Source organism: Epinephelus fuscoguttatus, linkage group LG16 (assembly GCF_011397635.1).
Source record: "Epinephelus fuscoguttatus linkage group LG16, E.fuscoguttatus.final_Chr_v1".
NCBI lineage: Eukaryota > Metazoa > Chordata > Actinopteri > Perciformes > Serranidae > Epinephelus > Epinephelus fuscoguttatus.
In genome coordinates, this window is record NC_064767.1 from 21612015 (window position 1) to 21636592 (window position 24578).

Genomic DNA, 24578 nt, shown 5'->3' on the forward strand with positions numbered 1-24578 from the left:
TCGTGCCCGCCGGAGACGAACGGTAGAAAATGGCGAGCCCATGTAAACTGCAGCAATGCACTATCGACAGGCGCGGCTTTCGTCAGGAACTTGACTCGTGGCGACACAAACTCATTCACTGTGTAGGTAAGGAAGATGCCAGTTACACGGTGTACTATTTTACCGATTGAATTCCGCCTCTGTGCGACCGTTATCGATGTAAATAACCCTCTATTACCGGACTGAGTCGGGGCATCTCGGAGCTACTTTTTGTTCTTCAACTGTTTCCTTCTCACGGCAGCCTGCCTGAGCAGTTACCTAGATGTGGCAGTTTGTAGCAGTGTCGCGCTACTTATGGGGTTTCCTTGCTGTTATTTTTACTGTATTTAAAGACAAACTGGAGAGTTTAGCTATCTAACGTATCAGGCGTAACGTTAGTTTGTTTAAAGGGCACCGTGCTTGTTTTAGAGGGAGTGTCTCTATGCGTTGCGTCGACTATAAAACCCCTTTTGCTAATGCGCGTCCTCGTGTGATCATACTGTATTTTGGATGGGGGAGGGCGACACATCCCCATGGTGGATGTTTTCTCAGTTAACATTTAGCTTACTTGCTTTTCTCAAATCACCCCCTGCGAGCGCGCACTGCTGCATTGAGGAAGTGACCCCTTTGGGGGAGTTGCCATTTTCGACGACGTTCCACTGATAAACTTCTCTAACGTTAGCTAGTTACTTCCCCTGGCCCCTTTTAAGCTAATCATTAAAATGCATTGTTGACGTAAGGGGTTGAAAGCACTTTGCATTGTGTATATCCGTGTTAGGGTGTAGTTGAAGCTAAGCTGTTATTTTGTAATATAGCTAAAGCAATATCATTAGCATGAGCTAGCAGAATAGGACATAACCTGCAGTAATGAGGGCCAGGAGACCTTTAGCTGTGCTAGTGGTATGGCTTTATAATCTGTCTGTAGGTGGGTCCAGACTGAGATATCTTCCCCTAGCCCACCACCAGCAGCTTTACATAATTGGTCTTATAGTGAAATGTAGGTTTCTTGCCACAGAAGGATTGCTATGGCACAAACATTCATTGTTCCCAGGTCACATATTCTGCGGGTGGTCCCCTGACCTTTCAAACTAATCATTCTCTTCTTTCATGTGTTTACAAATGATGGGTTTACATTTGTATTTAATGTGTTGATTGTGTGTTAAAGTACTTGGATTAACATGCTTTTGCTCTGGTCTAAGTTTAAAAGACCTTAGTTGAAAAGGCTAGGAAAATTATCACACATGACCTGTATTCATAATACGAACGGCTTTCATCAGGTGGACACTGTAGGGTTCCCATTAAACACAGGAGGATACTTAAATAGGTATAATAACTCTTTCATCCTTGTGTCAATGAATGACTGAATGCCCTTTATATCTGCACTTGTATGTGCTATGCCCTTTATGTCTGTTTCTGCACTCTTAATGTATTTTTATGTGGCAGCCTTTGTGTCCAAGACAAATTTCCCTAGTGACAAATAATCTTGAATCTTGAAGCAAAAGAAATTTAAAAATAATTTGACATTGCTGCTTCAGTATGAGACATTTCAGATTTTCTGCCTTTTTTAAATTGAAAACCTTGATTAATAAACATATTCCTCCATGATTATTATGAAGTTCTTTAATCCATCTTCTCATAATTCTGTTCCACTCATATTGACAGATGGCTCAAATTTACATTAGTAGTTTGACACAGTTTGACAGGAGGGCTTGAAGAAGAGAGAGAGAGGCCATTTTTAAATCCGTGCTTTGCCAACCTCCTTCTTTTGACTCGGTAACATAGCAACAGCCTATGTGGACGTTCGGCACCATCATACACGGATTGATAAAGCAAATGAGGAGCAGAGAGTTGCTTGGTGACCCTAATGTTCAAATTAAATCAGCTTCTGTGTTTTTTTACTGGCTTGATCATAGTTCTTATTCAGTTCTATCAGTCTCAATGGGAAATATGAAACAAATTATTTCCTACATTGAGTCATTAATGCAGCATGCTTCATTAACGGACAATTTCCATATTACATAGGACTGCCTGCTGTTAGATTGATATAACAGAACTTGCAAACTTTGATCATGAGGATAAAAACATATCCGCCCATAGATAAAATTATCTGTCCAGGTCTTTAGTGAGGTTATCTGTGATATATCATGCAATATATTGTACACATTTAATGCCTAAACATGCATATGCAGTATTTTGGCAGAATATGAAATGGCATTTAAACCACAGGAGGCAAAAACTAATTCAAAACCCAGAACACTACTTCTGACGCTGCTGATCTCAAAATGTCACATTGAATCAATCTTACTTAAAGTGGCCTCTATGTATAGGTCTTATTGAAATGTGTAATATATGTACAAGGCATGTCCTGTGTGCATGCACAAAATTCTTGACATGAGTCAAAATAGTAGTTATGTGACATTTCGGGAAAGAATATCAGTAAATCTGACAGTAATGTCATATTAAAGGGACAATCTACCCCAAACTCAAAAATACATATTTTCCCTTTTACCTGTTTATCAATCTAGATTGTTTTGGTATGAGTTGCCGAATGTTTGAGGTATCGGCCGTAGAGATGTCTGCCTTCTCTCAAATATAATGGAACCAAATGGCACTCTGCATGTAGTTCATAAAGCACCAAAAAGAAAAAAAAGTGAAAAATGCCAAAAGCAATGCCTCCTTCAAGTGACCACAGGTTACTCAAGATATTTCGCAGACCTTGTTATGAGCAGTTTTATGTAGGAACAATTTACTTTCTACTACACCTGCTAACTGCATCGCCGCACTTAACGAAGTGTATTACTACCTGCTGATGAGAGACTTATTACAGCATGATATGTAAACATTAATGGCAACCTCTAAACTCTGCACAGTTAATTGAAATACTAGCGAAATAACAATATGGCTGAAGGCAACATCCAAATTGCAGGAGCTACAATATTTTGATAAAGGTAGATGTGTCACAACAAACCTTTTTTTTTTTTTTTTAAAGATTATTTTTTGGGGCTTTTTACCTTTATTACACAGGACAGTGTGAAATGGAGAGACAGAGAGAGTGGGGGGAAGACATGCAGCAAAGGGTTGCAAGCCGGAGTCGAACTCGCGACCGCTGCAGCGAGGCATCACTTCTATACATGGGGCGCCGGCACTATCCACTAAGCTACCGACGCCCCTACAACAAACCTTTAAAGATAAAGCGTTGTGGTGCTACAAAGATACCCTGCTCTACAAATCATATCGTTACGACAAACATAACCCTGGGTACTCAATATTATTACTGATGTGAAACACCCGTCAAGGGCTCCCAGGGCTTGGCTGTACATCTATTACCAGAGAGTGAGGGTTTAGCTGCCAGGCTAAAGGTAAGAGATGTGGGTCTACCTGTAGCCTGGCTGTCCTGGCACTGATCCGATGGCCGTCACTTGGTTAGCTTGCTCTCCATGGTTCGACACTGCTTAGTGTCAGTACTGTTGCATTAACAAGTTTTTGGGCTTTGGCTTTATCTGACAGGACAGCCTTAGAGTAAAGGGGGGAGATAGGGGGAAGACATGCCGCAAAGGGCCGTAGGTTGGAATCAAACCTATGACTGTTGAGGCAAGGACATAGTGTTTATACATGGGGCACCTGCTCTACCAGGTAGGCTCTTGGGCACCCCGAAAGCGGGAATTTCCTGCTGTTACACTGGCTCACAATTTTGTATAAAAGGTACAATCGTGGAATGGGGGGACAGAGATGTCTCACCTTAAAGCCAGCATCAGAGGTAGTAACAATACCGTAATGATGTCTGTATTAAAGGGACAGTTGGCCGGACAGAATCATGGGAGGCATGAGTGTGACGATTTGACAATGTGTTATTCAGCAACACACTGCAGGAGATTAAAAACACAGCTGATAGCAGTTAGCAGATAACTCATAGAAGAAGGACAGCAGCCGAAAATGTCTGCAAATTGGGAAAACAATGCGGTCCAGGAGCTTCTTACCCTCTGGGAAGAGGACAAGATCAGCCGCCATATAACAAGGATTGTAAATTATTGTTATTGCCCTGTTAATTCCATTGTTATAGTAAATAAAGTGCTGCTGACACATCTGTTACATATCACACTAGAGGCTGATGCTGTTGTTGCTATCCTAAATCACACATTGGAGCTGCACGATGCTGCCGTTGTTTGGTTCTGTCTAAAAATGCAGGGGCGGCATAAAAATGGGACTTTATAGCAGCCCTATTGTGCGATCTTTGTGCAAAACAGCTTTAAATACTTCGACATGCCCCCTTTCAACTGAACATGGGCTCTACACCTAGGTAAGCCCAACGCAACTAGCCTGAAGAGCCATGCAGGACAGCCCATAGGACAGTGTGCTGTGACAGTAAAGACCCCAGAAAGAATCACACCATCATCAGATATTTTTTTTGGCAAAAATGAAGTGCAAAAACCACCATTCCCAGTCAAACTAAAGGCAATATAGTTTTTTTGCTGTAACGTTAGCTAGCTCAATGGTTCTAGGTAAGCTAGAAGTACGTGTACACTTCCTTTTGTACAGTGATGCTGTTGGTGGGTGTAGTTTGGTAGAAAGAAAATGGTTCCTACATGAAAGTGATCACAACAAGGTCTTAATTAACTTGAGTATCCTGGTCATGATTTCATGGTTTTTCAGATGTATTTTTGGGGGCTTTTAGCACTATAAGCTATGTGCCATCTAGTTCCATTATATTCAAGAGAATGCAGACATCTCTGCAGCCAATATCAACTCACATCAAAATAATCTAGACTGACAAATAGCACTACAGGTAAGAGAGGAAAAATATGTTTTTTTTGATTTTGGGATGAACTGTCCCTTTGTTTTCCCGTCAATTAAGAGTTCTCTGGTGTTGCATGCTAAACATTTTCAGCTCTTGGCTTATATACTGTATGGTAGGTTAGATGCTTATTTCATGATAAGAAAGAGCAAGTGCAGCAAAACATTTTACATAGCTGTCAGCCTCTTGCTCTTGATTGTTAGTCATAGAGCAGATTAACCAAACCTTAGGTCTAGAACTTTGTATGATGTTTTTAAGCATCATATTTGAATGCACATAATTTGTAGTAATAGTAGGGCTATAACTTATTGTTGTTACACTATGTATTTGAAATTGTGTTTTTAGTGTGTATTATCAGTTTTAATTATAACTAGATTAGTGTTTTTGGACTTATCCCAAACAAGCTTCTTCCAGCTGAGGCTACAATATTAGGTGGACTGTGTGCTCATCACTGAAAAGAAAACAGAGTGAGAATAAAAGCTTTCTAACTAGTCACTAGCTCCAGACTCAGGACTGCTCAGTTAGTCAGTTCCGCCTTTATGATTGACAAATGTGCCTTGTGTTTGGGCATAATTGTAAAGCTGCAGAGTACATGACAACAGCATCAGTCTGCTTGCTGCAGAATGGCATATTCTGTCCATGACAACAAGGCCATACTTTTGTTTGGCTTTTTGGTGGAGAGGGCTGCACGCCACCACCACCCTGCTGACGCTGAAATGGACATTTTGTCTTTGTGTATTTAATGTGAGCAGTAAAACTGCAGGGCAGAGACAAGGGCAATTGTCCCATAGAACAGCAGCTACAATTGTCCGTATGTTGCCTATACATGTGTTCATGGTCAATCTGCCCCCAGAAAACTGTGTGGCTGAAACTATGTGTTCTGTCTGGATTTTGGAACATTTAGATTAGAACAGCAACACTTGAAAATGCAAGGAATGACAGTTATTCATGCTTGCATTGGACATGTGGGTGAGTGGGATTAAGGATGTGCTCAAACAAATAACAAGCAAATATTGACATCAGGCAGATTGCCTTGTTTATTATTTAAACTTTAGCATGGCCCATTTTCTGCTCCAGCATGCACCCTCTGATGGGCTTTTGGCCTACATTTTACTAAATTGCTAAAAGAGCTGGCTGACGTTTGTTGACATTTTGCGAAACATGACCACCAGCTTTAATGGTTTCATATGAAATGCACTAACTTAAACTGTGTGTTTCTACTGTGTGTGTGTGTGTGTGCTTAGACGTTCATGTGTGTGCATGTACCCTTTTGCCTAAAATCATGCTGGTCTCATATTTGTTATTCAAAGTTAGGCTTTGTGCAGCATTACACCATTTGACTGTCAGTTTGCATCATATCATGTTAAGTATTCACGGAGTGTTTTTCGCTGTAGATGCTGCTCAGAGCTGCCACCTCATTGCCTGCTGTATAGCCTGATCCAACTACTGTATATTGCTTGTAATGAACACAATGTGTAGCCAAGTGACATTTCAAGCACTTCTTTGCTAATGCCCATGTAATGTCTGAGCTTGTCTGTTGACCCACAGTGAGTTGCTTTTTTGTGGATAGCACAGCAGGCATCAGTAAATGCTTTTTAGATGGTTAGGCATGATTAGGCTTGGGTCTCAGTGTGATGGGCTGACTTGGGATGAAAATAGTCATGTACTGTAGCTCGACTAATTTGTGCAAGTTTGTCATCTCTACACTCATCCTCAGCCCCCAGCCCCATCTTACATCTTCACAGAGGATTGCTCAAGGATATCAGTGCCCTCTTCATACAAAATTACAGTGATGAGAATCACAAACTGAGCATTGGTATTATTTTTAAAACATAATGCAGAGTTAAAAGATAAAATAATTTATTCATGATCACCTTCTCTAGTATTTACAAAGGCTGTGGCCAAGACGCCAGATTTAGCGAGGTTTATTTTGGCTGTGCACTGACTGAGCTTAGGGAAGCTCCTGTTCTTCAAGCTCGTGGTCACTCCTGAGATAGCATGTGTACAGTAGTTACAGTTGGGGGATGGGCTGAGTGGGGGATGCAGCACTGTACACCCTCAGCAGTAGAGCGGCTGAGCAAAGGGTGGGTCATACACTGGAAAGAGCACTGCAGTCCCAGTATGAGAATAAAGGTTAGCATTTTAGCAGCAGTTTTTTTTGGTGATAAGTAAATCATGAAATGAGCAAGTACAGATTTTAAATTTGGCCGGTTGTAGGTATGAGAGACATAAAAGAAAGTCGTGTTCAAATCCCTCATACGAGTGTTTTGAAATGTACACACAGTCTTCCTGCTGCCCACCAGGGATGCTACCGGCTTTCTATTGTTGGATGAGGTAAAATATTTGTGGCAAGCTGGAAAAACATTTTTGGTTTATTAGGTGAAAATGTTTACCTAATTTATAAATGTTACTTGTAAGTGGACAGGTACATCATGGATAATCGACACCATTACCTCTGTTGGCCAGGTTGTGGAAGAAAAACAACATAAATGTTGTCCGTACACATTGGTACATAGCTTGTTGTTTGAGATTTGTTTTAACACTTAGCAGGACATGACATTTCCTTAGTTGAATCACTTTTGTTTTGTATTTATTTGGATAAAATCTTCAACTATGATGTGGTGTGTTGTTCCTGACAAAGCCCTCTGAATATTATTAAACTATGGAGATTTTGGGACTCCTTTCCCTATAGCAAGTGCCGATGAGGGTGATGCAGCATATTGCAGTGTTGTGTCACTTATACAAGATTTCTCAGAAATTAGTTGAATAATTGCGACATACAAGCAAAGTCCACACAGCAACCCTATAGCATTGCTAAATTATCTGAAGGAATCCTCTGTGTAAAAGTTAGGAGCAGCAAGGTTGAGGTTATCATCAAAAATAATCTTCCACTGCAGATGTACAGTGTGAAGAAAATACTTCTGAAACCATGAAGCAACGTGAGCTAAGAGTGATTGTGGTGTTTAAAGTAGTTATGGAAACACCAGCTCTGCCTGCTTTACCTCCTTCTCAGTGTAGTATCCTGCTATCACTTCAGGTATGGTATTAAATTCCCCAGCAACACAATGGGTGTAGACAGTATTCAGTCATATGTATGGAAAATTAGGTGACCTGTGAAACTAGATTTTTTTGGAGTATGTTTTGAATCACATATTTGTCGATTTCAATTGTTTTACAGTATTGAATTTATCACATTGTAACGAACATGCACTGAGTTATGCAGGTTGCACTGGACTACATAGTTGACTAGAGGTTGCTTAGTGATTTTGTATATCGGCTGAAAATTGACCTTTTGGCTACATTACTAATACACATAGTGCTAACATTAGTAAAGATGGGTCTTATCTCACATTATGTTCAATTCACACTGATGTACAGCATAGGTTAAGGTCAGGATTTAGGGAGGTTAAGCTGATCGTAGATCTGTGGGATTTTGCTTTCTAAGTGCTGGTGGGAAGGTTGTTGCACACTTCTAGTCGTCCCTCTCTTCCTCTCCGATTGGCAACAGATGTAGGTCAGGAAATGGCTTAAGGCCAATTCATGGTTTCTGCGTCCGTGTGATATACATTTCGTCATCAGCCCAAGTCCACGAGAACCCACGTGGACCCCTGTGCGGATGTCTCCATGCAGCCCAAACTTTTTGCCCGTGTAGACAATCAAAGTGTGTCCACTGAGCATGTGCTAGAAAAGTAAAATGGAGGCTTATTTCGTACACTTAATGTATAGTATTCTCCATCGATGTTCCTATGCTTGTGAAGTGGGCGCACATGTTATTTTCTGTCTTTTGACTTAATGAGGTTGTTCAGACAAATGCTATCATGTTTTGTTGTAGGCCCTCTGCATTTGGGGACCACGTCTGTGTGTGCATACCCAAGTCGTATCTGTAGAAGCATACATGCGCTTGCTGTCTGTATCAGTCCTGTATTACGATCAAGGTTTAGGCAGATCGGGCAGAGTTGTTGCTCACTAAGCATACAAACACCCCATGAAAAGCCCTCCTAGAAAGTTTCATTGTTAAAAGTGCTGTATACAACATTCAGAGTCTGGGCGCCGATTGCCTGCACATGGCTGTCATCTCTGACCTCACAACCAAACATGGAGGTGGCTGAGCCAAAATGGCGGTAGCTAACAGTGCTAGCCAAGCTAATGATGCTACTAACAGTGCTGTCAATGGCAGTAGTGCCGACAGAGCTAACAGTGTTTAATCTTAGGGAGTTGGAACTAGGTGGGCATTATGCTTCTGCGAAGACGCTGTCCCGAACCACGGTGGTGGACAGTAACCAGTCATAACTGCCATATGAGTACAGTGCAGAGCAGGAGCATTTATCTAACCAGTGTGCGGATGGCATGGCTATCAAAACAAAGAACAGAGACACTCGGATTACAACAATCACAGAGTTAGCGTGACTTCGTTCTCTGCATAGGACACAATTACTCCACTATATCTTCAAAAATGGTTGTTTTATGCTATATTAATTTTTAAATTCTCATATCCAGAACCTTTATGGTTTGTTGCTGATGCATGAGTCATCTATCAAATCTCAATTTCAAACATAGCTGCTCACAGTTTCACAAGTTATTTCCTTGCTTTTTCCTCTTTATGTCATTGGTTTTGCTGTTGGTCATACTTAGTAGTTTTGAGGCTCCTCTTTGTTATTGACAAAATGATCACTCATACATGTATTGATGAGATGTTTATACATTGCAACCAAGCTGCTGTTTTGTCAGAATTTAAGCTGTATTAGTAAGTCTAAAAATGTAACATTGCCAAGAGGAATTCCTTTACTGTCGACATGTTTCCTGCATGTAGAAGCTTGGTTGAAAGCTAATCTTTTGCAAAGATGTCCACACATATTGCAGGTTTCTTAAGTGCATATAAGCATAATCCCATAGTCTATCTGTAGCCAAGCCCTCTGCAGATGAATTACAGACTAGGTATGTAAAAATTCTGTCGGAAGAGTATTTTCTCTTCATTCAAAATTTGCTTCAGTACAGTTAAATGTTTTACTTATGGTCCCTAGTTGTAGAAGCGTAATGAGTAAAATAAACAGCATTGTTGTATGAATGAAAAAAGAAGCTGCATTCATCTGTACATATTTATTTATACACTCATCATGAGATATTGTTTGGTTTGAAACATTTCCTTAAAATAAATAAAAAGTAGTTGCCTAATAACATTGCAATAATATAATACTAGTAAGCATGCTGTTTTTATTTCCTATTCTCAGTGGACCAATAGTTAAATCACAGTGGGTTTGATGTAAGGGTCTGCAATGTCAGCTTCTTATTATTTATTCCCTATTTCATGGTTAAAAGGGGAGATTTATTTTTAGAAATAATGTGTATTTTGTTGCTAAAAAGTTGCTGCTCTCATCTCCAGAACAAAGTTGATTTAATTTTCCATTTCAGCATACCTCTGTGAAAAATAAGCTGTGGCTCCACTCAGCCATAAATTGTCTGGAGGCAAGCCACAGTACTGTATGTATTTGGAGTAAATAAAAAAACAAAACAAGCTGACAACGGTTGGAAATAGAAAAATGGTCTTGAATCATCATTCTCCTTTTATAGAGCAAAATGACTGACATAAATGAGTAACAACCTCAGTAAAAAAACAACCTAACAATTCTGGATGAAAGACTTTATCTTCTAATAAGGTTGAATGACATGTTGCCAATGCAATTAGGCCTACAGACGTATGTTTCATATTTCTAACCTCATTAACCCGATATCGTTGTCCTGGCTGTCATTTTCATTAGGCTTCAATAAATTTTAATATAATTAGGTGTTATGCCCAGTGGCAAATAATACTGGGCTCCTTTATCTTTTTCTCATTATCACTTTTTACCTCTATACCCTGTGCTTATTATTGTATCTGGGGGCTGATCGCTGTACACCAAACCAGATGTGTAGTAGCAGCCAAATGGTGGCCTAATTCCCTGTTCTGTAAATTAATTGGTGACTGTTTCCTCTAACAGGAAATACACCTTAAAAGCTTGACGTTGTAAGTTCTACAACCAAAAGTGCCTAACTGATGGCAACTGTAGTCAAGTGTAGGGCACCCTTTACATGTTGGTGTTTTTATATCGTTTATTGTGCATAACTGTGGCCATTATCCACTGTTTTTATAACTCATTTATTTTGTAAAGCTTCCATGACAGCTATAGACACTATCAATATTTTATCTCTTGCACATGTAGGGAGCCTGCTCTTCTAAATTTAAGTTGCAGGATTTGTTTTATAAAGGTTTGTGCAGAGAGGCTCTTTTCATCAGTCCCTACGACACACTGTGCTCTGCCAGTAGGAATGTGTTAATATTGCCTCAAAGTCATGGTTTACAGTATGACACATTTTAAAATGCCCTAAACCGAATTCCTGAAGAGTAGTTTGATGTCATGGCGCTGCTCTGTCAAACGAAAGTGGATGACCTACTTTTCTCCCCCTGCCTCTGAAATATTTCAGAAATAGGATTGGATAGCTTCAGCTGAAGTCCTGTGCACTAACCCAGAAACAGACTCACGCTGCAGCTATAGGCAAGGCTGTGTTTCACCACCTCGCCCCCCCTCCCCTCCCCTCTTTATGTTTGGCTGTTGAAAAGTGGGTGGGAATTTGTAAGGAAGCAGAGCGAGGGCATTTTAACAGATGACAGCTTTTATTGAATTCACTGTGAGTTTAGGACGAGAGTGGATGGGAAGGGCTGATAATTTTCTCACTTGTTATCTGTGAGGACATACTGTAAGTAGGCCTTTATTATTATGTGTTAGATGTCCAACACATGTTAATTTAACCTGTCATTTTCATTTAAAGATATGTCTAAATGCTGTTAATTTCAGTGTAGCAAATGCATATGTGTTTTACTTTGCTTTACAACAAACATGTTTTATGTTATTTTGTGTCAGAATGGTTTGATTCGTGACTTTTTGGCTTGGTAATGCCTTGCACATTTGGAATAACATTCTGTCTCATTTAAGATCCAGTTCAGTAGACAGATGTTACCTCTGACCTCTTTAGGGCTTGATTTAATGCATGCAGTGGTTTTGGATTGGTTACACTGACCCTGCGGCAGTAAGCAGACATTGCATATTGGGTTAATGCACTGTTAAGCGAAGTCCTGTGCAGTGTAACGTACTATATATTTCAAACAGCTGGGACTATAGGATACCACCATCTCATCAGTGATGCATGTAAGATTTTTTTCTTAGCCTGTATATGTAAGTTAGGATGTTTTGCTAGTGTTTTGTAAGTTGTCGTATCAGTGATACTGAAATCATCACATAGCAGTCTTGTTTCTGGCTGTTTCTTTTTAATGTTACAGCATGCAGTCACTCCCAACTCTGTAGGTGCTTTCGTTGCTTGGCAACAGGGGGATGGAGTGCATGTATTTACTGCTGAAGTAAAAACCTGGGGTGAAAGCTGATAATGTGTGTTTTAACAGAGGCAGGGGGTTGCTTACAGGGGTTGTCAAGATGAAATGGAAAGGCAAAGACGAGCCTGAGTGAATGGATAAAGCATCATCACGTGAAGTGTCAGTGATGTACAGCAGCCCAGGCTCCAACTAGTTTTTTTCCCTTGAGTTCAACAAATTAATTTGGGCCCTTGGGCATTTATCTTAAACAGTGATTCATTTTGAGTCTCTGCACTGCTGCTGTTGGTTTCAGCACGAAGCCTTAATTAGGACTAAATCTAAACAAATGTTGCGTCAAATGTATATGCTCAGTTTGCAGCTGTATATTTATTGAATTTCTTTTCTTTCCTCAGGTTTTGAGAGCATTCTCGAAGGTCTGTTCGATCCAGAGCTGGTAGAAGACCTAAAATTATTTAAGGGTAAGAATGTCAGACCATTTTCATTATCATAATAGTGGCCATGATCATACAAGTGTATGAATGACATGACTGAGAATTTTGTGGTCCAGACATAATCTGTTATCTGCTCATTACGACAATGCTGCTGCATTGTACCATCTGGTACCCCTCTACATTCACTCGACAAGACAGCCCCTCTGGCTGCAGAAGAGAAGATGCCTTGTTTTTCCTACAAAGTTGGTGTTTTGGATGGCGTGGGGCCAGTGTAAAAGTCTACAGTGTCCTACAGACATTTTTACAATGCATGATGCAAGTGAGACAATAGTGGGCATTATTTAGGTTTTCATTACATGTACAGTGAGAGGACTGTCAAAGTCTAAGTAGACTTTCTGCAACAGCAGTTGGGCACGAAGCCTGCTGAATCAGTCTACTCTAGACTCACTCAGTCTCACTAAAACAAATGTAAACGCTTTCATTTCAGCCTACTCATTCATTTCATTCATACGTTTATGTTATTGAGTCTTGTCATTGAGTTCATCTGAAGAATATTACATACTGAATATAGGACACTGTAGGTTTCAAACAGAACCATTTTTATGACTCATCCTACATGTGGCTAGACAGTACTGTTGTTGTGTTGGTGATGAAGGAAGAGAAGGAACCTCAACACAAAATGTATTATATGCTGGTCAGTCAAGCATCGGAGGAACTTTTATATATTTTTTTGATTTTGTTTTTTCTGAAATTAACCAATAACTGTCAATTAGTTGTTGAACTCACTTGCTAAGTAGAAATACACAATCTTGAAGGATGAGTTAGAAGAGGCAGTGGGGGCACTGATGTGAAAAATTCCTGCACCCAGCTCGTAGTTTACAAATTCTGGGCGTTAGCCAATTCCATATTTTCACAGCATAGTTGCAAACCATGGATCGGCCTCTACCCTGAAATTCTTTGGAACTGAAAAGATTTCCTCATCCCCCAGGGGAGGGGACTTAAACGAAGTGTTGCACAGAGGAAGATGCTGTATTTGTACACAGAATACTATTGAACCATATAAATTAAAGCAGGGAATTAATTTGTCTGTTTTTTAGTTAATGTTCTGTGTGATTGATCTTTGATGTTTCCTAAAAAGTTTGATAGTTTCTCTGACATTTTTATAATATATATTTTTATTTGCTTTGACAGTATGGCATTGGCTATATGTAAGAAATGACTGCAGTCTGGTCACCCTGTGAGAAATGGACAGTTATTAAACATCTGCACCCCCACTGCCTCTTCTTACACTGAAGACATGTTTTATGTCATAACATTTGGTGGTGCACCTTATGAAAGGCTCTTACTGTAACTGTGTGCCAACTCCTCCCTTGGTTGTCCTATCGGTTGAGGCACTGATTTGAGCCTTAAGTTCCTTCACCGAAAAATACACATTGCTCAGAAAAACGAAAACAAAACGAAAACAAAGATTTTATCTCACAGTGCCTGTCATCTGTTTTGTGTCTGTAGACTTGGAGCCAATAGCAGTGTCTGACTGGTCATTTGATGAAAATTGTCTATTCTGCTGTTTGAGACGAGACAAAGTAAAGGTAAGATTTTTTTTCTATTTCTTTCTTTACATTGTGATGGTGTGTCTCTCAGAATTTCATTTTGTTTTGGAGGAAAAACAAAAAGAAGTTGATGGATGGATCAAAGTTAGGAGTGTATTAAAAGTGGCTATACTCTTATACTGTCAGGAAACCCTGGCTATACCACCAGGGTCTACCTCCTCATCTGTTGTTCAATATATAGTATATGTATCCTGTTAAAAGTCTGAAGACCACTGACTTACCAGTTTTGTCATTTGACAGGAACACTTAATTAGCTTAAGCAACGAGGGGCTTGAAGACACACCCAAACCTCTCCTGGTTAAAGATCAGACCACCATCAGCAGACTAGAGAAGCAAGCCGAGGAATTTCTCAATGCAGTCCTCTGCAGAAAAGGTAAGTCTTTATGTCTCAGTGATGCAGTGAGCTTAGTGCAATAGTATTTTTACATTGTTATGACACTAATGTGCTTAGTACAGAGAACCGGCCTGCAGACAGGATGGTGTATGCCATAGCTTAATACACTTTTATTTTAAATTATACATGTTAATGTTCTATGCATGAATTAAAAAACGCTTCAACTACAGCTCTTAAGGATTTTGGGAAATTACTTTAGCGTGTATGTTTTTGGGGTTGTTAGGAAGGCTGCATATGAAACCTGCCGTTATTCTTAAAATATTCATACAATTCATTTTTTCCCCTGTCAGATGTGCCAAATTTCTCGGACCCACACATTCCAGTAGTGGCTCGAGAGATCCTCCAGAGAATGATCCGACAGTTTGCTGCCGAATATACCTCAAAAACCAGCTCCACTCAGGACAGTGGCTCTGACTTGCAGCCTCGCTCTGACCAAAGCCTGCCGACCCCGCCCTTGCTCTCAGGGGCTCGTCCTTCTACCAGCCCTGCTGCCACCCTGACTGGGCCTGCGCACAACCAGAACCCCGTCCTCAGCAAGCTCCTCATGGCTGACCAGGATGCTCCTCTTGACCTCACCATCAAGAGGCCCCCGGCTGTGCCTACCGAACAAGGTAGTGTGAACTTGAATACATCAGTAACAGGCCAGCTTGTTCGTGACTGAGCTAGTGCACTGGTGACGGGCCAGTCTGATCTTAACATTGAATCTAAATGGAGTTTTTTCCTGTCTTTTTGTAACAGATGGAGTTCTTGACTTATCTATCAAAAAGAATCGTAATAGCAGCAGCCTGCCTGTCCGCAGTCCCTGCCTTTCTCCAGTTACATCAACGCTCAAAGGGTAAGCTATATTTCTTTTTAGTTTTCAGTCCGTAAGCAGTAATGTTTTTGAGGTTATGTTACACTGTATTTTAGGATGACTCACAATATGAATTTGTAACGAACGGTTACATGTAGTGGCATCAATGCATTGGCGTTGGCTTGGGCCTGAAATTTGAATTCTGAAATTGGAGATCACTCAGCCGGTTGGTGGCTTGATGAAAATGAACAGCAACAAACTGGGCTGTGCTAACAGAAGGGATTTAAGCCACAAAGAAACATTCTAGTACCTCCTTGTGGGTGCAGTGTGTATCATGCTGCCATTAAAAATATATGACCTCTCAGACTTAAAATTATTGCAGCTGCCCGGTCCTCATGTTTTGTCTGACCTGTCACTGGTATAGCCAGCCAGGGACTGAAGGGTAACATCTTGTTAGTTTGTGAACTACTGTGGCTTAAAAGGACTCTGTTAGCTTGGCCTTGTTTTTGGTTTCTGTTCATTATTGTCTGGCAAGGCACCGGCTGGTTTGATAATGATGATTTACTACAGGACTTGCAGCCTTGATGATATTATTTTCTTGCATTTTGCCATACCTTTTGTCCAAAAAAAGAGATCAGTAACAGATTCCAGGATAAATAAAGCCAGGAGAAACTGCTCCTTGAGGACTAAAACCCTGCACAAATGCAGTAGACAGTAGATATATGCTGTCATTTAAACACAGTCCTCAGAGACTTAAACGATTCCCAGTGATAAGGTAGTGCTCTAGTAGAGGTGTTTAAATTAATCCACACTTGCACACCATGTTACTTGTCCAAGAAAAGATTGCATGCAGTTGTTTTAATCTCAAAAACGTAAGCATTGCTTGTATGCCTATTACCATGCTGGTAACACGAGTAGTTTTCAAACATTTGAGACGATATCTTTATTTTTATATTATTTATGTTATTGTTTAGTTTTGTTCTGTTTTGTTTTGTTCTGTTTTTCTTGAGAGCAAAGCCTCTTGATACTGTTATACCCATCTGGGCTTGAATGTGTCTATGTTTAAACTTTTATTTGGATTAATTAAGCACCAGTGGCTTTGCATGCTCCTCTTCTGCTGCTTTGAGAGCTGATAGGATCTAAAAGTGATGCTCATTCCTAGCAGAATAGAGCTGCCTCTGATTTTTAATAAGACGGATAACATGCACGCTGTTCTCAGTTCAATGAAAATAGCTACAATATATGTTAAAGCTACATACACTAAAGGCCTATCGAGTAATACTTTTAGAGAACCTGACTTAAGCTATGTCGGTGTTTGAAATGGTTAGGATTGTTGTGTAATTTGACCCCTAAATAATGTCCATACAATGACAGCTCTGGAGATTAATTCAATTTTGCATTTAAAAGGAAAATAATAATAATAATAATTTCGATCTAACTACCAGAGAAGTTTTTCTTCCTAATGAATAGTGCAGTTGTTTTCCTCTAATGTGATCACACTTCTGTCAGTCAGTTAGGTTTTGACTCTGACACACACAACCCTCTGCTGGCTTACTCTTTTATTTCTGCGCTTGTTCAGTGGTAACGTCACACACAAAATGTCGAGCTTTATTTGCATTAGCCATTTTGTATGACATAGTGTGCCCTGCTTAACAGCTACGTGCAAAGCTGCCTTACTGCAATGACAAAAAATGCCTCCCTCTGGCTATGCTTTTTTGAGCCGAGACCTTTTTTGTACTCCAAGAAATGCCCTTATGTTTGCTTTTATTTTTATTGTTGCTTTGCCCTTTCTTTTTCTTTTGTTTCTTATTTCTTTTGTTGATGCAAATTTTGTAAACAATCATCACAGCAAGCAAATAAAAAATTGTCAAACTTGAGCCTTTTTTGTTCTTAAAAGTCACACACACAACCACGCAGTCAGTTATTTTAAAAGATAGTGATGTTACCAAAGCAAGGTCATATAATAAAGGAGTGGCCAACATCCTCCCCTCCCCAACCCATCCTCCTTTAGAAAAGAGAAAAAAGGCACTGTGCAAGCTCTGCTTACACCCAATTTCCTTCCATCCAATCAGGCGATCCTTGAGAGCGGACGGGCAGGTCGGGCTGTTTATGAGGAGCCTACAGGATGGGAGGAGGAGGGAGAATATCGGCCACTCCACCCGCTATAAGCCTTCCTCATCTCTTGCATACTCGCTGCACATCAAAGAGGAGCCCGATCTGGAGAGCGACCCAGAGTCACCTCTCAGCCACAGCTCCAGACCTACTGACCTTTTCAAAAATGGATCTGCTTCCTGGAATTCTAAAAGTCATTTTGGGGCCCTCCTCAAACTCAAAACCAACAGTGAGGCTAGTGAGCACCTTAAAGACATACCCAGGTTGTTGGAAGCTGCTGGACTTTGGACAAAGTCACTTGCCTATGAGAAAGGAAACCTCCAGGAGGCCTGCAGGGACCACAGCCTCTCCCTTTCTCATTCATCATCTTTTGACCTCAAGATTCCCCAGGTGCGAGTTTTGGCAACAGGAACCGACTCGTCTTGGGATTCTTTGTCCCCAGTGTATTCGGGATCAGCTTGTGAGAACGGTCTGGGAAAGGCACTTCGGTCTATTTTACCCAGGCAGATCCAGAAAAAGAGCAGCGGAGGTATTAGTAGCTCAGGTTCAGAGAAGGAATACTGGCCTTATGACACTGACCGCAAAACCGTGGGGGGAAGCTACCCCCTGGATTCAGAGTCAGACCTAGGTAACAAGCAGCCAAGGAAGAAGCGCGGGCGATATCGGCAGTACAACACCGACCTGCTTGAAGAGGCTATCGAAGTGGTCATGGGTGGGAAAATGAGTGTGTCTAAAGCCCAAACGATCTATGGCATTCCACACAGCACCCTGGAATACAAAGTTAAAGAGCGGCTGGGGACCTTGAAACATCCCCCGAAAAAGAAACTGAAGCTGATAAAGTTGGAGGAGCAGGGTGTTTCACGGTCCCCTGAGAGAAAGGACCTCAAACACTCTGTGCTCATTGTTTCTGAGAAAAGAGAGAGTGCATCTGACGAAAACGGAAATGATTTCCATGAGGGAAGCCTCTCATCAAATGAGTGATATATCCGCAGAGTACTAATGATGATGTACCTTTTAACATGACAGATGTTGCATTTGCCAGACAGTGGTAGTAGCTGATTTGTTTTTCCATAGAACATTAATATCTGTGTGTAACATTTAAAATGAAATATTCTTCACTTATTTTAATCTGCCCCCTCACTTTTGGTCAGTAATACATAAATATGTTTGGCCATCGAAGCTAAACACTTAAGTGTCTCCCTGCCCTACATATTGTGCCTGAAAGGCATGCTTGCTATTTATGAATTCTAACATGTTAATTAATTTTTAATTAATTTCACTTTATTTATTTAGGTTATGTTTAGAAAATAATCATTCCTGGCTCTTAAAATGTATTCTCTACACACACACAGCCAGATTGAATCATGTCTGAGGATATGGTGCCCCTCAGTGTCTTTTCTCAGTACTGTCCAGAGCCCTAGGCTATATGTTCAAACTGAATATATGTATAGTTAATATGTATGCCCAGATGGATGACAGCGAAGGCTTCTGTCATTGTTTTGCAAATGCACATCTGTGACTGAAATGGACACTGGAGATGTAAGAAAATAAAACACTAATATATTCAGAGTATATATTAATTCCAAACTCTATATCCAAAATATTTATTTATTATTCTAGTTTGTTGGAATAGCATGATGTGTCATCCAGTTTCCACTCTCCTTTTAAATCTGAATTAAGTTTATCTTCACGAGCATGACACGTTTTTCACCTATATTTTTTTCTCTGTGTCTTGCTGTCCTATGTGAATGGTATTATTATTATTTTCATTGCCTTCACTGCACTCAGGATCACTTCAGATTGGGATGCAGTACTTGTCAGTCAAAGATAATATCTCTATCAGATAACAGATCATAAATATACCTCAGCTAAAGATATGCTTAATTAAACCATTGCCTCATGTGAGTCACCTCTAGCAGGGAAGGAACACGCTCAAATCCCCCTTTTGAGGTAACATTTCAGGATGTCTTACTGACAAGTATGTGTTCTACGCTCAGATGTCTTCACAACCTACCTTAAATAGTTATCAGTAGCATTTCAGTGCCAGTGTGAACCTTCGGGGCATTTCAGTTTTTTGTGATTCAGGGCTTGTCTGTCAGATTTCAGGTATTTTCTCTGGGAATGTCTTTCTCCAAGTCATGAGAATGGCAGATTTTTTTCTTTTACCATCAAAATAATGCAAATATATAATTAGTATTTCGTACATATTTATGATGTATGAACATGTTATACAAATACTGTACATACCATACACACACATCTTGCTTGCCCATGGCACATGATAAAGAATTGTCTCTTCAGGTCATTTAATAACACTCGCCTGGTTTGTGTGAATGGAACTGTGTTAACGTGCCCGACTTATTTACAGTCACAACAAACTCTTGGTATCAGACAACTCCTAACTCTCTGAAATACATTCAGGTACATCTTAAAATGTTAACTTCAGGTAAAGTAGAAAACAACATCAGTCCTGTGTTCGTGTGAGTCTAAATAAAATCTAGGAGCAGTTTTGTTATTTTTAGCAGCTCTTAGCTCAAAGTCATTAAAAAACAAAACTTTAATCAAGCAATATTAACAGCTCGAGCCTAATGTACCGGCTGACGGTGCTAGCTTACTTACATTTGCTGGCTAGCCAAGTTAGCTACTGTTACAATCATGCCTCAAACCACACCCACCTATTTCTGACGTTACCAACGCAAAAATTCAATGAAAATGTCTCATCACAGTGGAGAGGAAAAGTGATAATCTTAATTATCTCATACTGCAAAACACTTACTTAGATTTGATTAACCTTTTATTGGTTCTCATTACTAGTCATAAACAAGCCCAGAATTATTAACAGGTCATTACTGCTCCCACAACTATGCTTTATGGATTTATAGCAATTTTTTAATTAGGGGGAAAACTGCATCTTGAAGCACCATGTAAGAGTGTGGGTTAACACTTTTCCTCTGCCATTTCCTTGAGATAATTCTGTTTTACCTGGCTATAATACACCTGAGGTTGATGCTGTTTCCTTAAAATTAGTATTATAGATTTGGTTGGGTCATGGTGCTGTTACATACACAAAGGTTAGTATTAAAAATGTTAAAATAAGGCCTGTCCGGTGTTGCCATTATATGTCGTTTTCATTGAATTTTTGCCTGGTGGACTCGGCAGAGAGAACTCCATGTTTTTGACTCTGTCTTGTCCGTTATCTTGCTCTATCAGGACACCTCATCGTGCATTATCACTAATACCTCAGGACATTCCAGAATATGGGATCACGACCCATTATTCTTTTATCAGGTCGATACACAGCTCTAGCAAATCTCGGTTATTATTTGTTGCGAATTCTTCAGGATTTTTGATGTACACAATGTTGCGTAGAAGAAAGTCGATGTTTTGATGATCGGAGCTTCACTACAAGCATTTAACTCAGCTATTATATTTGCTGGCATATATGACATAAAATCGTCTGGATTGTAAACATTCTTAAATGAGAGTTGGTTCAACAATAACGTATAGTTCAGGGACTTGCACACTTGTATGTTAAAAGCACTGTAATAATAGAATAACTTTATGTTAGATGGTAAACTTCCTAACTTTTTGGGCTTCTCTTATTCTTAGTTGTATTTGTATACTATCTCCAAATTCTTTGATTTCATTGATTTGTTGTTGTTTCATTGATTTATTGTTACAATTTGCATTTCCTCTCACTTCAAGGTAAAAATCTTCATTATATTTAACTAATCAAGCACTCTACATTTCATGATTTTTATATGTATTCACATAATGTCTGAATAACTTTGCCTCGGTTGAAAAAGTAAAACAAAGCAGTTACTTTAAGTACAATTAAGTAAAATCTAGTCACTGATTCACTTTCATTAATTCAGTTATTCTTGCATTGACAATCATCCAGCATTAAAAGTCACTCTTAGCTCTCTCGTTCAGAGAAATGCATTTTAATTAATATATTAAAGATAAACAAGCGCTTTGGGTTTGACAGGTTAAACATTTTTTGTGCTTATTGTCTATTGTAGCAAATCTAATGGTCGACTACCTCATCTGGAAAACCCATATCACAGTCTACTTTTCTCATAGCTGTTTAATGTAGCAATTTCTCATGCACACAACACAGTTTATTGTAAAATTCTTCGAGCAAAGGCAAATAGTTTACAAAAAAAAGCTGTCAAAAAGTTATAAAGAACAGTAGAAAATCTGTCAAGTTCAACTGTATGTAAATATTTCAGTGTATCCTTGTAGTTAATTGCAGCCTGATCTATTTAATGTTTTCTTTGTCTCAATACTTTTTTTTCTTTTTTGGGGTGGGGATGTTGTTCAGACAGTTGCGACAAAAGCATTTTTGATGATCTCCTGCTACGGAGAAACCTTAATGTTCCCAAAGTGGGGAAAGAGTTTATGTCCCCTTAAGTTCCTTCTCAAACTTATGATATGTTTGGAGTTATTTTGTTAATGCAGTATTTATTAATCAGTATTTATTAATTAATGGTTTTATCACCACTTAAGTAACCATGAATGTAGACTGCTTTAATCAAACAAAAATCTATTCACATAAGTGTTTATAGACGTAGATAACGATTAAAAGGTATATTTAACTGTCTTACATAATAGATGTATAGGGATAACATTTAAGATTGTCCCACTTTATTCTGACATAAGTTGTGTATCTTTTGCTCATTTAATATAATGTATGAGGATACAAGTCTAAATGACTTAAGAGTACCCCTGTCCATAAAGATATGTACAGATTGTGTATATTTGATTTAACATTAACAATGTATAAAGGAATGACACTGGGTATATTTTGCATGATTGGATTAAATTATATGTGTCAGTGGGAAGTTAGTTGTAAATGGTGAAGTTTATCTTTGAGGATGTTTTATTGAAAATACTCGAGTGTTGGTGTGTTTACCGTCAAGTCAGCAATGTATTGATAGGCTAGATTAACTGTGAACGTGAAATATTCTGTAACCAGTTCAAAATCTGGTTAGTGGTTCACTGAAGATGTTTGATAACATATAGTAGTTTGTAGTTGCCAGATTATTTATATCCCTAATGTGCAGTATATGAACATTGTGGATAAGTTAACACATCCATGTTTGTGTGCTTGTGAAATATTGTGGAAATGAGTTTGGTTTGCTTCTGCTTATTAGATTGGTTATTTTATTCCTCTGGAAGAAAAAGGCATGTGCTTTGTGTCAGTTCCTTACTGCAACGCTAAGTGAAACAGAGAGTAAAACCCTCAGGGACAAAACACTTACCACTTGTTATTCAGGTACTCCACTTTACTCCTTATGCCTTGTATGCAGGGATGTGAAGTTAATGAACTTAGCAAAAAAATTGGTCAGGTTCCAGTTCCAGCAAATGTTATATTTTTTAATCTCTAAAATTTATTTTTTAATCTCTAAAAAAATACAACTGAGATATTTTGGCATGCTGTACAAATCATCATTTTGTGTTTGGAGCCAAAAAACCCATAGTACACCTTTTCACTTTTTCTTTTTTTTCTTTTTATTATTTTTATATTTTATCACACAATGAATGTCAATACAACCTCAGTGTAGGTAAGATGTTGACCAGTGGATATTTAATTAACAAGTTTCCAGTTTCTTTCAGAGCCTCAAACAGCACATATTTATTAAAAAAATGTGTAAATGTAACACCATGAAACTGCATTTTTGAACATACCAACAAAAAGTCCTAAGTCTCTTCTCATGTACTGTATTAGGGCATTCACACCGCCCACTTCAAAGGTTGTATTGTTAACTTTGCGGTTTAAAAGCTGAAATCTATAATGCTTTTAATCACTGTTTGCCCATACATCTCCTGGAGTATACTTAAACTAAAACACACAGCTACATTTGCTTGTGTGTTTGACAGTTCAAAAAAGTAATTATAAAAATCCAAATTTAACTTTGCCACTTTTTTATATAGCTGGAAACTAGCACTGAGTAGAGGCTACCCAGAAAGCTTAACACTAGATATTCATGATTCTTGCGGTAGCTTTAAAGGTGACAACATGTGGAAGGTTATAGATTTCAGCTTCACATTTTCAAAATAAAACTATCAGTAGCATATTTGGCAATGCAGCAGTAAATGTTGTATACAAATATACAATTAGTTTTTAAGTATCTGTTTTAAGCAAATTTTAGACAATGTTCATTAGAATATATTTTATATTATATATTATTTCTCTTATTCATTACTCAGCATAGCCTTGTGACGTGTCACCTCAGGAATCCAGATGTTGTTTCATTTGTTTATTTTCTTCTTACAAGACCACAGTGTAGCTTTGGAAGGACTTTTTTTTTTTTTTTTTTTACAAAGAAAATAAACTTTTCACAGTTATAAGATACATATATTTTTGGCATAATGTGATGGTATAAATGCTCCAAAGGTCTTGGAAGATTTTGTAATAGACCTACCTCACTGGAAGAAAACTCTAGCCAGAAATACAGAAACATGCCCCCCCTCAGTTGACTGACTACATTAGATTTGTATTGGCACAAACAAAACCTCACAGGTAACAGAATAACTAACTCTGCATATTTTTAATCGCGCTTGATTTTTCTTTTACTTGTTAATTTGTCTTACGTTGTTGAGCACTTGTATCTAAATGTCACCCTTTGCACTAGCTATTCAATACATGAAAACTTGACAAAAAATGATGTACTCTGTATTTCCCTCCAATGTATTTGCTCTTTCAAGTGATAAACATGTGTTTGACTTGTTTTAATCAAAGTGGGCCACCATTACTAAATGTCTTGTGCATGTGTAAGAATTTCTTGATGTATACTATAACAAAAGGCACCACTGTGCAAAGAAGAAAATGTAATAACTGTAACAATGTAATTGGTCAAGTTCACTGGATGAAAGATTCACTTTTAAAATCACCTATTCTTCTAATAAATATGCAATGATAAGCATTGTTATACATTTGTGAATTATTTCACACAAACATTTAGCCCCACCACTGTTTGACAACTTTATAATGGACTTGTATGGATAAAGACACCTAGGTCTAACAGTCACATACCAATCATTAGTACAAACCAGTGTTGC

General features: G+C 38.9%; 1 protein-coding gene across 2 annotated transcripts in view; it reads left to right on the forward strand.

Moving 5' to 3' along the window:
* Nucleotides 1–4: 4 nt before the first annotated feature.
* The window catches only part of wu:fc17b08 (ligand-dependent corepressor), a 31767-nt gene continuing 7193 nt past the window's right edge, over nucleotides 5–24578 (forward strand). The window contains exons 1-7 of one of the 2 annotated variants that reach the window (XM_049601403.1): nucleotides 5–126; nucleotides 12566–12631; nucleotides 14114–14193; nucleotides 14455–14587; nucleotides 14899–15219; nucleotides 15347–15443; nucleotides 17474–24436. In XM_049601403.1, the coding sequence (XP_049457360.1) occupies nucleotides 30–126; nucleotides 12566–12631; nucleotides 14114–14193; nucleotides 14455–14587; nucleotides 14899–15219; nucleotides 15347–15443; nucleotides 17474–18494 (1815 nt within the window). In that variant the 5' untranslated portion in view covers nucleotides 5–29 and the 3' untranslated portion in view covers nucleotides 18495–24436. Of the gene's footprint in view, nucleotides 127–12565; nucleotides 12632–14113; nucleotides 14194–14454; nucleotides 14588–14898; nucleotides 15220–15346; nucleotides 15444–17473; nucleotides 24437–24578 lie in introns of those variants that run through there. The other variant, XM_049601402.1, reaches the window with a different exon arrangement.